Below are 13,346 nucleotides of genomic sequence, written 5' to 3' on the forward strand. Positions count from 1 at the left end.
CTGGAGGTGTTCAAGAAACATTTAGATATAGCATTGAGAGACATGGTTTAGTGGGGTTAATGGTGGTAGGTGGATGGTTGGACTGGATGATCTTGTAGGTCTTTTCCAACCTAGCTAATTCTATGATTCTATGATTCTAATTAAGCTTTCCAGCCCTATAGCTCACGGGCAGAGCAGCCTGTGTGTATTCCTCGCTCATTTCAGCTCAAGGCGAGTGGATCTGACCCAGCCTCTATGGGACGCCAGCTGGATTGATGCTGATTTTCACAGTGAGAGGGAAAGGAATGGCCGTGGGCTGCACCTGGGCTGTGGGCAGAGGGCAGCAGGACCTGCAGGGCTGTGAGGTGTGGGTCCAGGGAAGGAACCGCGCCCCAAATCTCATGGAAGGGAATCATCCCTTGGCCAGCAAAACTCAGCAGCCAGGGCCCTGCAAATCCTCGCATCTGTGTTTACTTACTGTAATCTCGCTTCAAATGGAGAGAAGGCAGTTTGCGTATTTATTTGCTTTGGCAAATTGGCTTGGGCAAAGAGAGCTGCCTTGTTTGTAAGCTGCAGAGACGCATCTCCCCGCCATGACTAACAGACCGCGTGAGGATACCCTGGAGACAGCTGGCCCCAACCCAGCTCCATGTGTTGCTAATGGGGCCTCTTTCCAGCGCTGAGTTCTGTTGGTCCAGCAGCCCTGACCATCCTGTCTGGGTCTGCCTTGCCGCAGCCAGCCTCGAACATAGCCGGGCAGCACCGGCAGATGATTCATGTGGCTGGCATCCCCTCTGAGAGCAAAAGGGCGATGCTCTAAAAATGCCTGCGCTGCCTTGAGAGGCTCAGACAGCCCTGACAGAGGCTGCAGGAGCAGCGCTGCCCCGAGCAAAGGACTGCTGTTATCAGCCTTTCCCAGAAAGGTCAGAGCCGTCTGGTACGCGAGGCACTGCCATTCCTGCTCTGTCATTTGACACGCGGAGGCAGCGCTCCTGATGCCAGGGATGGGCTGAGATGGGCTAAATATGTGACGGGCTGAGTGGCATTTGTGCCCTGTGATCCTCATTACAGTCAGGGAAAACTGCATGGCTAAAATATACAATGGTGTTTTGAAGCACTGAGGGTGGAAATTAATAATCACTCTCGGTCATGTTCCTCCATGTGAGGGCCCAGTCCCTGCCATCATCCTGCCACTGGAAGGCTGGTCTTTGGTGCTGGGGGATGGATGCATCCATGACAATACATGGGCATCACCTACACTTGCAGCCTTGCCAGCCCATACGCATGCCTCTGCCCTTGTTCCTGGGGGCTCTGCCATTAAGCAGCTGGCATGCCGGTTGTCTTTGTAAGATTCCTGTTCCCCAACCCTCCCTTTGCTTTCTACCAATGCAAAGCATTTCCAGCCTTGCCCTGTGCTCAGAAGTGCAACCTAAATCCTTCGTCATAAATAAGGCACGAGCTCTTGGTCCAAGGCAGGGGGTCCATGCTGGGTCAGCTGCTGCATAACGGAGCCTGAAGGAATGGAGAACGAAGGAACACGGTGTTCAGAGCAGGCAGGTTTCACAGAAGGAGGGGAGGGAACATTGGAAAAGCCTGTGGCCGTTTTCCAGGGTCTCAGACTGACGGTGTTTATTGGGTCTCAAATCAGCCTGGGCTCAGTGCGAGGCTACTAACATACGAGGCAGCAGCTGAGCCCAGGAGGACTCTTACCACCCACGGTAGCACAGGGGTTAATTCCGATCTGGTTTGCTTTGCTTCCTTTCCTGCAGGAGTCATTTCAGTGCACCTCAAGAAGGACAGCCTTGGCAACCTGACCCTGCTCGCCAGCCCCAGCCTGCAGCCCGAGGGCTGCGGCCGCCTGGACAACGCCGCCAGCGACATATGGCACAAGTACAAGTGGGCTGCCAGCACCAGCAGCAGCACCGAGCTCGTCAAGCGGTGCCACACGCAGCTCACCAAGACCTTCAAGGACAGGTGAGGGTGTGCTGAGGGCAGGATGCTCCCTGCAGATGTTCTCCCAGTCCTTGCCTGGAACCATTCAAGTCCCGGGAGGGTGTGAGCAGGCAGGGTTCGGTGGCACACCTGGTTTAAAGCAAAGTCCAGTCTCGGAGAGCAAAAGGAGCATCCAGCATGCAGGCCTCATGGCTCACCTCCTCCCTGTGGGTGGAACAGGGAAGATTTAGCTATGGCAGAGATGCTGTTGCTCAAATGTATGCCTCAAACTCTGCTTTAAAACTGCTCCCTCCGAGTGCAGCAAGCTCCAAAATGAGGGGAGACCCCATGAGATCAGCTGCTGAGCACACTCAGCACACCGCTGCTAACCGGCCACAACTGCAGCCACGCAGCAACTGCACATCAAGGGTGATTCCATCCTGTCCCTGTCCCCGGGGACGGCTGGCTCTGAAGGGCATCACGGTGCTTGCAATCACAGCCCGACCTCAGGCCCTGCACAGGCTTTCCTCCAGATATCTTCCACCTCAAATTGGTTCAGAAAAGTCGTAGGTCAGCTGGGAATGAAGGGTGCAATATTGCTACCGTGAAAGCACAGCCCTCAGTGTGAGCAGACTCAGGGCTCGTGGATGAGCAAGACCGACAGATGACCCTTCAAGGAGAGCAAATATCCTCCTTGCTCCCTCCCTTCCCTCCCCAAAGCCAGCCCCTCCAAACTGGGAAGCTTTCCCATTGTTGGACAATTGCCTGTGTTGTGCCTGTTTGGTAGATAGAGATCCCTGGTCATTGATGCTATGAATGGTGCTTTTCATAGGAGCCAAGCACACTTTGAAATTATAATGAAAGAAAATATTGGCATCCAGCAATAGCTGCCTTTCTGAAAATTACTTTTACAGAGTAACAAAAGATCTCCGCAGGTTGGGCATGATGAATAAGTTTCCTTTGAGAGCCCCAGAAAATTTACCTTATCAAGTTTGAGGTTCTACAGAAGGGGGAGGGGGGGGGAGGGAATATTCTCTTCTGGAGCTTATAAACCAAATGCCTTCTTTTGTGTGTTTTGTCTAGCTGCCCGGGCAAGGTGCGATTGAGGACAGACCTTCAGTACTGCACAGATTCACTTTTGGAAGATGCAAACAGAAACCAGACAGAAAAAAACAGCTACAACCCCTGGGGACTGCACTGTCACAGACAGCACCTGAACCGCATGTCCTCCAAGTATAACGAGAACAAACTTCACCGTATCCTTTTTCTCCTCCAACACAGCCTTGCCTACAGATAACAGCTCATAATTGAGGTTTGGCTTTTTGCAGCAGCACGCACCCCTCCTCAGTCCAGCAAATAAAGAATATAGCCATGATGTTATCTTCTCCCACTGTCCCAATAAGAAGGAAAAAGAAAAAAAAAGCATTTCCCATAAGAGGACATTCAAGCTTAAGTCAAAGATCCCCTTGGCATACATTTAAAAAACACAACTATATATGGGAATTAGCAGCTGCCTCGCCTTTTATTTTCCTATTACACTTCATTACCCACCAGTCATGTGAGTAATAGTTCAACAACTTCCCCCACACCCACTGGAGTCAGTGCGGCGCTGAGGAAAGGTGCTGGATCGACAGCCCAGGGCTACGGTGTCACTAGAGAATGGAGCTGTTTCTGCTTTAATTGGTAGGACTGTACTACAGTAAATTAACTGAAATTGGCAGCAAGGGGCCTATAGCGATGACATGTTGGTAAAATTGGCTCAGAAAGTCTCATTACAGTTGTGAGCTATTATGGAGAGCGTCAGCAGTTGCTCTGATTTAAGACCTCTTTCAATTAGAATTTAAAAGTATTGGGTTTCCCTTAACTTATGTTCAGAGTTTCTATTGCTCGAAAACGTGGTATCGAAATACAACTACCCCTGCATCCTGGACTTGAAGATGGGAACCCGGCAGCACGGAGACGATGCCTCAGAGGAGAAGAAAGCACGACACATCAAGAAGTGTGAACAAAGCACCTCCGCGTCGCTGGGCGTCCGCATCTGTGGGATGCAGGTAAGAGCAGCCCCGGCGCTTTTGATGTTTGCCCAACGCGCAGCTTGAAACCACGCTGCAGATCTGAAGGGCCTCTCCCCTTTGTTGGTGTAAATTGAAGTCGTTTCATTCGTTTCTCCCGACAAATACAGACTGTGAGAGCTACCCACAGGATTGTGCATCCCGTCCTCAAACAGGATGTTTTGGAGACAGCATAGGATATAACACAGGGAGAGCAACCCTTTCCCTGTGCTCTGTTTGACTTCTGGAGATAGGATTACTTACACAAGTGGTGGCAGGCCATAGGAGCAGCTGAAACCAGCTCACCCCAGCAGAGGATCTGCCTGTACACGGCAACAGCTTCTGCTATTGCGTGCTCAGCTCGTGGCTGCTGCACAAAAAGAAAAGCAGCATGCATCCCTTACCCCACGCATGCCTTCACTGAGCTGCCTTGTCCAATTGCTGCAAGAAGTAAAGGTTTCTTTTGTGCTAAATATTATGGTTCCTCTTGATTAAAATTGCTGCCCTCCCTCCCAGAAACTGAAACCATACATTTCTTTCATTCACCGTTTTCAAACGGGTTTCAAAATGTTCTGCTGCGCCTGAAGGATAATTATGACAATGATGATTACAAAGAACATGCACAGCAACGTAAACAGCGTAGAATGCTGTGTCCCTTTCTGGTCTCTGCCATTCTTCTGTTGAGCAGATTATCCTTTATAATACAACTGGTGTGTGAGCTAATTCTGAATTCACTCTTCCAGTTCTTACTCGGGATTACCAGTGCCTCACATACATACAAATTTCTGTCTACATCTTCTTGTCTCTCTGTTTAAGAAAACAGCATTATTGCTGCTTGTACTGAGAGGTGGAACACAGCTGGGGCATTCCTATACTACTGCAGACTCCTAACGTAGCCAGAGGGAAAATGCTATAAATCAGTAATGACATGGCAATGACTTACAGCTCTACAGGTTTCACAGAGGGGTAATTTATAGGAACGCAAAAAGAATCTGCACCAGTGGCTTAAATTGAGTAGTTTAAATCTCCAGAAAAGACAGGAGGAGAGATTCAGTGAGGAAGAAGCCTGCAGTATACTGCCAGTATTGCTCCATCGCAGAGGATCCGTGTCCCATTTCTCAGCCTGGGTCTGAAATGTTTAAATTAGGATGAAATCCAAAGCACGTAGAAAAAACTGAACAGTAAGGCATCCACTGAATCTGCATTGTTGCTCTCTTTCCTCAAGGTTTACCAAGCAGATGCTGGCCATTTTCTCTGCAAGGATAAATATTATGGAAGGAAACTCTCACCCGAGGGATTCAGGCAAACCCTGCACCAGTTCCTGTGCAATGGTAACCATCTCAGAACCGATGTCCTGGAGCCCATCATCCTGAAGCTAAAAGCTCTGCTCTCTGTCATTAAGAAGCAAAGCTCTTACAGGTTCTACTCCAGCTCACTTCTCATCATTTATGACGGACTGGAGCACAAGGAGAACATGGTGCCTTTGGATAATCACCTTCAGGGGCACTTCCAAAAAACAAACTGCACCACGTCACACTCCAGAGTCGACGTCCGCATGATAGACTTTGCCCACACCACTTTTAAAGGCTCCAAATGCAATCACACCACTTACGACGGGCCAGACCACGGCTATATTTTTGGCTTAGAGAACCTCATCAAAATCCTTCAGAACATTTCAGAAGGAAAATGACAAATTCTGTGAGGTAGCCTGGGTTTACTAGTGACCGATATCCCTGAGAAGTACTGCATCGGGTCCGTTGTACAGGACCCTCCCAGCTGCAGACTGTCACGTGCACGGTTTGGAATGAGAGCACGGACAGCTTGCTAGGAAAGTGCAAAAACTGCTACGTGCCATTACTGAACTCAACCGTAAAAAGCAAAGAGCTGAAAGAATCTGTTCTGTCTGCAATCAATCAGAAGATTTATTTTCCTTTCTTGTTTTACTGCTGTCCTTGATTTATTTGTAAGCCAAAAGAAAGCATTACTTGAAAGAGTCTTAATGATAAAATAGGACCTGCTCACCTCCACCACGCTCACAAAGCCAAGCGAGCTGAGAAGATATTGTGCATTTAAGTGAGACTATTAAAATGAGCTGGCAGGTCTTAACAGATTGCAGCATTACTTTCAGCTCATACTCAGTGCTATAGGCTGAACACAAAGACAGAAGCGGAAGAAAAATGCACACCCTGACATTCACGCTCCACCTGCCCAGTGCTGTTCTTGCAAGGATTTCTCCATACAGCGCAGGTGCATGGTGCTTTGTTAAAACCCAAACGTACCAGATGCTGCAGAGCTCCTGGTTCCATACTGCTGAAGGTGTAAAAGCAGTCAGATCTCAGACCAAAAAGTGGACCTTGCGAAGGTTTAATACCCCTGTGGGACATAACAGAGTATGTTTCCAGAACTTTCTAAGCAAGAAGCTCCTCAGGGGCTGAAGTATGATGATTCTGTCAGATACTGGTCAACATTCACATCAAGTTATTTATGCTTCGAATTCAAGAAAAAAAATGTCAGGGACTGGATGTTAAAGGCCACCTAAAAATTCTTTGATACAAATATTATGTGTGTGTTTGGAGGAAACGGTAACAAAAAAAAAAAAAACCCTGATACAATGTTTACAGCTTTTGTTGACAGACTTTATTATGGAACAAACATAATTCCTTCCTGCATGGTGTGGGAAACTTGAAAGGGAAGTCCTTACACAAGGAACAGGGGTACAGAACCCAGTTACTGGGGAGTGGGGATACAAATAAAGTTGTCTAAGCAACTCTCACCTGTTGTCCATCTCTTTTTCGCTTCCAGAGCATCCTCAAATTACGCTTTTCTTCAGGGCTGTACATTTTCAAAAGAGCCATTATTTCCACAAGTTTAAATACCAGATCTGAAGGGAGAGCCCTTCACTTGTATTTTACTGCATACAGCTGGAGAATTGCTGCAATTTATAGCTGGAAAATTTAAGTCATCTGGCCCAGCTGCATATTTTACTTGGCCTGAAGTGCATCTGGGAATATCTCATTATTTACTGAATATGGTTCATAGTATTGCATATTTCTTGCCCACAAGCTCTGCTGACTCTTAAAAAAGCCACAAACACTCTGCTTCAGTAGTGAAAGGACTGAGTCACCCACTGCCTTGGCTCACACTTACATGCTGTGGTCAGTGCTGACTGGGGCCGATACCGCACAGCTGACAGCGTTCATCCAGACCCACCTCAGCCCTTACACTGCTGCTGGGCCTCTGGTTAGCAGGACACAGGGTCTGCAAGTGCACAAAGGATGAAGAAGGGTGTAAGCAAGGTACCAGCTGCTGAGCTGCGTGTGATCCCTAGCCACGCAAACCAACCATTCCATGGCTGCGCGCTCTACTTTTCATTTCTCCTGGAGAAACAGAGGCACCCCAGCTGCTTGCACAGCAGTAAGAGGCATCACCCTGCTCCCTTTTTCCACCCCTTATATACACCAGCGCAGTTACCAAGTATTTAACCACGGGAAGCCCTGTGAGCACAACCTCGTGTACTCCACGTGGAGATGGCAGAAAAAAGGAAGGAATTCTTTACTGTGAGGGTGGTGAGACACTGAACAGGCTGCACAGTGAGGCGGTGAGTGCCCCCTCCCTGGAAGCACTCAGGGCCAGGCTGGGTGGGGCTGAGAGCAGCCTGGCCTAGAGGTACGTGTCCCTGCCTGTAGCAGGGGATGGAACGAGATGGTCCCACAGGCCGCCTCCAACCCAAACCATTCTGTAATTCTGTGAACACCGGCCAGGACTCCGTAGGTTGTGAAGCGGCCAGAAACCAAGCATCAAAACAGCTATCTCACACCACGCTGCTGGCCGCCGGGCTCGGATCTCTACAGCGGAGGAGCAAGGTGCCTCTGCCGGCCCCAGGCAGCGGAGGCCGCAAGGTCACAACCGAACGCACAACGCCAACCTACACAAAGCACGCAGCGGGCCCTCGGGCAGCACTGCGCATGCGCGTCCCCGCCCCGCACATCTCGCCCCCGCCACGTGACCCCCATGGCGGCCACCAGGTACCGGCGCTTCCTGAGGCTCTGCGAGGAGTGGCCGGTGGAGGAGACGAAGCGACAGCGCGATCTGGGCGTCTTCCTTCGGCAGCGCGTGGCACAGGCCTTCCGCGAGGGGGAGAACACGCAGGTGAGAGCGGAGCAGACCCCGTGAGGGCGGCAGCGGCCTAAGCGGGGACGAGGGCGGGAGAGGACACAAGGGCGGGGACACGCATGCGCGCTGCGGCGCTGCTCACGGCCTCGGGCGGTGGTGGGGGCGGGGCTGGGTGGGTTGGGTTGGGGGGCGGTGTGGGTGTGGGACGTGGTGCTCGCCTTCAAGGTTTGGTACTGAAATAAATGGGAGACTGTAAATCTGCACTTGGGCTGCAGCCTTTTGCAGCCTTGGAGGTGGTGCTGGGGAATCGCAGAATCGTAGGATATCCGGAGTTGGAAAGGAACCTGCAAGGAATCATAGAGTCCTTAGTGTTGGAAGGGGCCTTTAAAGGCCACCTAGTCCAACTCCCTTACAATGAACAGAGGCACCTACAGCTCGAGCAGGTTGCTCAGAGCCAGCCTGATGGTGAATGTCTCCAGGGATAGGGCTTCCACCACCTCTCTGGGCAACCTGTGCCAGTGGTTCCCTGCCTTCACTGACTGTAAAAGACTTTTTCCTTATGTCCAACCTACATCTCCCCTCTTTGAGTTTGAAACCATTTCCCCTTGTCTTATCACCACTATCTGCTGAAGTGTCTGTCCCCTTCTTTCCTACAGCCCCACTTTAGATTCTGAAGGGCTGCTATCATGTCTCCCCCGAGCCATCTCTCCTCCAGTCTGAACAGCCCCAGCTCTCAGCCTGTCCCCGTAACGTCAAGTCCAGGTCCGCCCAAAAATCAGAGCGTGTGGCTGAGCACGTTGTCCAGATGCTACTTGAGCTCTGGCAGGCTTGGAGTCGTGCCCTGAGGAGCCTGTTCCATGCCCACACCCTCTGGTGAAAAACCTTCGCCAAACACCCCCTGATCCCCGCCTGTCACAGCTCCATGCCATTCCCTCGGGTTCTGTGGTTGGTTAGCAGAGCTCAGTGCTGCCTGTCTGCTCCCTGTGAGGAGCTGCAGGGCCATGAGGCCTCCCCTCAGCTCCTCTGCTTCCAGCTGGACAAACCAGGGGACCTCAGCTGCTCCTCGTACGTCTTTCCCTCCAGACTCTTGACCATTTTTGAAGATCTCCTTTGAGCACTCTCTAGTAGTTTCATGTCCTTTTTGTACTATAGAGCAGTACTCAAGGTGAGGCTGTACTGATGCCGTGTAGGCTGAGACAATCCCTTCCCTCGACCAGCTAGCAATGCTGTGCTCGATGCACCCCGGGGTAGGGTTGGCTCATGTTCAGGCTGCTGTTGACCAGCACTCCCACATCCCTTTCAATGGGGCTGTTCTCCAGCATCTCATCCCTCAGTCTGTGCGTGCAGCCAGGAACCCCTTCCCAGGTGCAGAATCCGACACTTGCTCTCGGTGAACTTCATTTGGTTGGTGATTGCCCAGCTCTCTAATTTGTCTGGATCTCTCACCAGACTCAGCTATATCATCAGCTCTTTCCAATTCAGTATCGTCAGCAAACTTACTCAAAATACCTACTAGTCCTACATCCGAATCATTTATGAAGGCACTGAAGAGAACTAGCCCAAAAACAGAGCCTGGGGGAAGTGCTAGTGACTGGCTACCAGCCTGACCTAACCCCTTTGGGCCTGACCTATCAGCCAATTACTCACCCACCACATGATGTTTTTGTCTAGCTTTATGCTGGACATTTTGTCCAGAAGGATACTGTGAGAAACAGTATCAAAAAGCTTTACTGAAATCCCAAAAGGCAGCATCCGCTGGCTTTCCTTGGTCAACTAAATGGGTGACCTTGTCGTAAAAGGAAGTGAAGTTAGTTTAACAGAACCTTCCCCTCATGTATGTAATGTGCCCTTTCTTAGCATAAAAACGTTGCTCCAGAGGTGCTCTTTCTACTACAGTGTGCCATTACAGGCTCCTAATTCTGTATTGGTCACCAGGATAATCTGCAGCAGACATTGCAGAAGGTGCTTATTGCTTTTTCATGTGCTCAGGACAGCAGAATGTGCTGCACCGATTGGTCACAAGATCCCCAAGCTGCCACCGATCTTGAAAATCTAAATTGATGCCTGCAGCGCTGATGTCAATTTGTATGTATAAAGACTTAATACAGTGAAAGGAAATGTACTGGCAGACAGCAGGAGGAATGTATGAGTGAAATGCTCGAGCCTTAAAGGATACTCTGTCAGCCAAATGTCTGTTTTATTCACGTGGAGGAAGACTTGCTGATTTTTTTTTTCAGGCAGTCCTGTTTAATAGCTGTTTCTGCCGTCATTACTAAAAACATCAGCAGGGTCACTTGAAATGTGGCTGTGAAATATGCAAAGCTGCAGATCACCTGCAGTTTGATGGTGCTTGACTACTTTTCCTGGTTTCCAGGTTGGTACAGGGGAGGCATTACCCGCCTTGTGCTGAACCCATGCCAGCATCCCGAGGACAGATGAGCTGTGTCATTTTATCCTGCCTTGTTATGGCTGATACTATTCTTATTCATGTGTTCATTTTAATCGTTGTCATTTGATGTCATTGGCCAGCAGTGCAGAGTTCTGGTCAAGTTGGTCCCCACTATAAATTAGAAAAACAAGATGTCATGCCATTCATGGTGCTAAACAGACAGCTCTGTGAGGCAAAGGCACCTGTCGGATGCACCGAGAAGAGTTTTAGGTATTAGCAAAATCTTTCCAACTTACTGGACCAAAATAGAAATCCATTTACCCTTCGCAAGTTGTTCAGTGCTTTTCGTGCTGCTTTTCCCTAATCAATTATAAACTATTTTTAGCCTGCACCAGGATTTTCTACCTTCCATCCTAGTACCTTATCCTTTTTGATCCTTTGGAATGAAACAGGCGGCAAAACCTGCCTTTGAGCAGAGAAATCTCAGACTTCACGGTGCTGGCCAATAAGCATGAGGAGAAAACCATCCAGCTATGTTCACATTCACTGCGTACTCACAGTTGAGCTGTCATATCTTTATGAGCAGAACTCAAGGTCCCTTCTAGAACTTATATGCCTCATTATTCTTGTAGGCCAAGCTGGCCAGAAGTGGAAGAGGAAGAAAATGCTCTGCATTCAGGAGCAGCGTAATAGGGGTCACCAGCATCCTGCACTGCATTGAGAACTCGCTAAGCTACTCTTTTACTGTCCTTCTCACAGACTTTCTGCTAAGATGAAATGTTTTGCTATGCAGGTTTTAAAATAAGACTTGTGTGATATTTCTGTCACTTTCCAGATTGCTGATCCTGAGACCTGTGACCAAATGTATGAGAGCTTAGTCAGAATTCACAATAACTACTACAAAAACAAGGTAAGGTTTGTTATTAGCCATTGTCATCCCTTCAAAGGGCCAGTCACCACCTACTGCAGTACACAGCCTCTTCCCAGCAGGGGTTCTGGGCATACAGCAGGCAAATGAGAAGTCAGGTGGATGCTGCACCAGTTAGTTGGTGCCTTTGGTCTCCCCAGTGTTGCTGCTGGCCTTCATGGCTTGTGAACAATGCCGGTGATAGTTTTTGCTATGGATGAACAGAATTCTTAGTTCCTGAGTGAAAATGAGTAGGGCTCTATTATTTGGTGGTATGTCTTTTAGTGCACTACAAGTAACACCTTGTTTTGTCTCTCCTTCTCTCACCTACTTGCTTGTTTGCAAAGTATCCACGCCTGAAAGACACAAGCTTCACTGGAGTGACAGTGCAAGATTGCAAGATGATCCTGGCAACAGGTACTAATACTGTGATTTGGGAGTAAATCAATGCAGGAGATAAATTACATTCTATTCTTTGTGGTGTTCACTTCATCACTTCTACTAAACACTTGTGACTAAAGGACTGATTGGGACTGCCATGCAGGTATATTAGGATGGTTAAGAAGGCGTAAGTTCAGGCATAATTGAAGAGAGTCTCAGTAATCTATCGGGACAAAAAGTCAATTGTGTTTTTTGCAATGGGCAGGAACAGCAGAGGGTTTGTGAGGGCTCTTTGAGATAGAATGGCAGGAGCTGTATGAAAGCAATGCACATTTGCTACATGGCTCAAAACATTTTCAGCTTCCATTTCATCATGTTCAAATTCCCTTCAGTACTTCTTATCTTGTATTAGATTTTGAGAGAAAACAGGGCACCACAATGCAGAAATACTCTCAGCCAAATCATTTATTAAGCACAGTGTAGGAAGCCAGTGCAGTTTTGTTCTGCTCCAGTTCCTAACTTTGACTGTAGTGCGTGGAAACTGAATATTAGTTGTTAGAGATAAGGGACTCCCTGCACAATTGATTGGAAGGGAAAACAAACTTGCCTCAGGCCCTGAAATAGAAATTCATTACGACAAAAAGTCAAAAAAAGAAAATATTTGTAAGGCAAAGCTCTTATAAGAGGGCTTTCGGTCCTTTGCTTTTCTGCTTTTCTTCCTCTTTCCCCATCTCTCTCTCTCCCTTCTCCTTTTGCAGACGTTCTGAAACAGATGGAAGACATGAAAAAAGGGACATGGAAAAAATTGCGAGAAAGGTTTTACGCCAAGAAATCTGAAGAGGACTCGAAGTGATAGGCTGACTCCCAGATTCTCCTCTGTATATATTCCTAAAGCTCGGTGTTGCCATGATGAATAAAACCATTCATTCCTCTTAGCAACAGCATTTTTTTTTGTTCAGACTCACACCTTATACCCTTCATTTGTAATGTCTGCTCTTTTCTTTTTGGAAATGGAGGATGTACCTTAACACATCTGTAATGAAAGCATATTGGGTCAGTGTAAAAGTTTAAAAGAAAAGAGCTTTGTTTTGTTAGACCAGATCATTTGTATTATAAGAAACTGACCATCAGGAAGTGCACAGCAAATAGGTACAACCATGTTAGCTTTCAATTTGCTTGTGAAGACAGCAGTAGTGATGACAGGGACATGTAGCTGTGCTTATCTGTGTTTGCACTGTTCACAGTGAAATTGAGGGAGAGATGACTTTTAATCATCGTGTTTCTTTTTCTTTTGAGAAGTAGGCTGGGAAGACCCAGGAAAGGACTGAAGTGACTGTTTACCATGGTGACAGCAGAGCAGTGTAAGAAGAGTATAGATGAGATCTCAGCTGCATACCTTGTCTGCAGTGCTGCATTGTTGTGATGCTGGTTCAGCTAACTATGCAGATTGCCCCCAGCGGGAAGAGAAGGTTCTGTGTCGGTTACTGCATATCTGAGGGATGAAGATTGGTCTTAATGATGTGTTGCTATATAGGGCCATAAACTAATTTCAAGTGTGATTAGTCCATCACTGCGGCCTATTTTTATTGCTTTT

The 13,346-nt window shown here is 48.3% G+C and overlaps 2 protein-coding genes and 1 long non-coding RNA gene across 3 annotated transcripts in view; 2 read left to right on the forward strand and 1 right to left on the reverse strand.

The window, feature by feature from the left end:
- IP6K3 (inositol hexakisphosphate kinase 3) overlaps positions 1-6,735 on the forward strand; it is an 11,854-nt gene extending 5,119 nt beyond the window's left edge. Inside the window, exons 2-5 of the mRNA XM_021377043.1 lie at positions 1,749-1,953; positions 2,995-3,167; positions 3,787-3,962; positions 5,188-6,735. Of these exons, the coding sequence (XP_021232718.1) occupies positions 1,749-1,953; positions 2,995-3,167; positions 3,787-3,962; positions 5,188-5,652 (1,019 nt within the window). The 3' untranslated portion in view covers positions 5,653-6,735. The remainder of the gene's footprint in view (positions 1-1,748; positions 1,954-2,994; positions 3,168-3,786; positions 3,963-5,187) is intronic.
- On the reverse strand, positions 1,947-7,791 carry LOC110388148. The gene is made up of 3 exons (XR_002432809.1): positions 6,737-7,791; positions 6,242-6,335; positions 1,947-2,136 (listed from the first exon to the last, which is right to left on the reverse strand). It is a non-coding gene; the product is annotated as an uncharacterized LOC110388148 (long non-coding RNA).
- Positions 7,940-12,687, forward strand: LOC110388147 (ubiquinol-cytochrome-c reductase complex assembly factor 2). Its single transcript, XM_021377044.1, has 4 exons — positions 7,940-8,111; positions 11,300-11,374; positions 11,719-11,788; positions 12,511-12,687. The coding sequence occupies exons 1-4, from the start codon at positions 7,974-7,976 to the stop codon at positions 12,603-12,605; spliced, it is 378 nt and encodes a 125-aa protein (XP_021232719.1). The 5' UTR covers positions 7,940-7,973; the 3' UTR covers positions 12,606-12,687.

Source organism: Numida meleagris, chromosome 25 (genome assembly GCF_002078875.1).
Source record: "Numida meleagris isolate 19003 breed g44 Domestic line chromosome 25, NumMel1.0, whole genome shotgun sequence".
Classification (NCBI taxonomy): domain Eukaryota; kingdom Metazoa; phylum Chordata; class Aves; order Galliformes; family Numididae; genus Numida; species Numida meleagris.

Excerpts from the sequence above, each read along its gene's own strand:
- LOC110388147 (XM_021377044.1), top strand. The coding sequence starts at position 7,974 with ATGGCGGCCACCAGGTACCGGCGCTTCCTGAGGCTCTGCGAGGAGTGG. Across the intron at positions 11,375-11,718 it reads ATAACTACTACAAAAACAAG|TATCCACGCCTGAAAGACAC; the intron begins GTAAGGTTTGTT and ends TTGTTTGCAAAG. Across the intron at positions 11,789-12,510 it reads CAAGATGATCCTGGCAACAG|ACGTTCTGAAACAGATGGAA; the intron begins GTACTAATACTG and ends CTCCTTTTGCAG.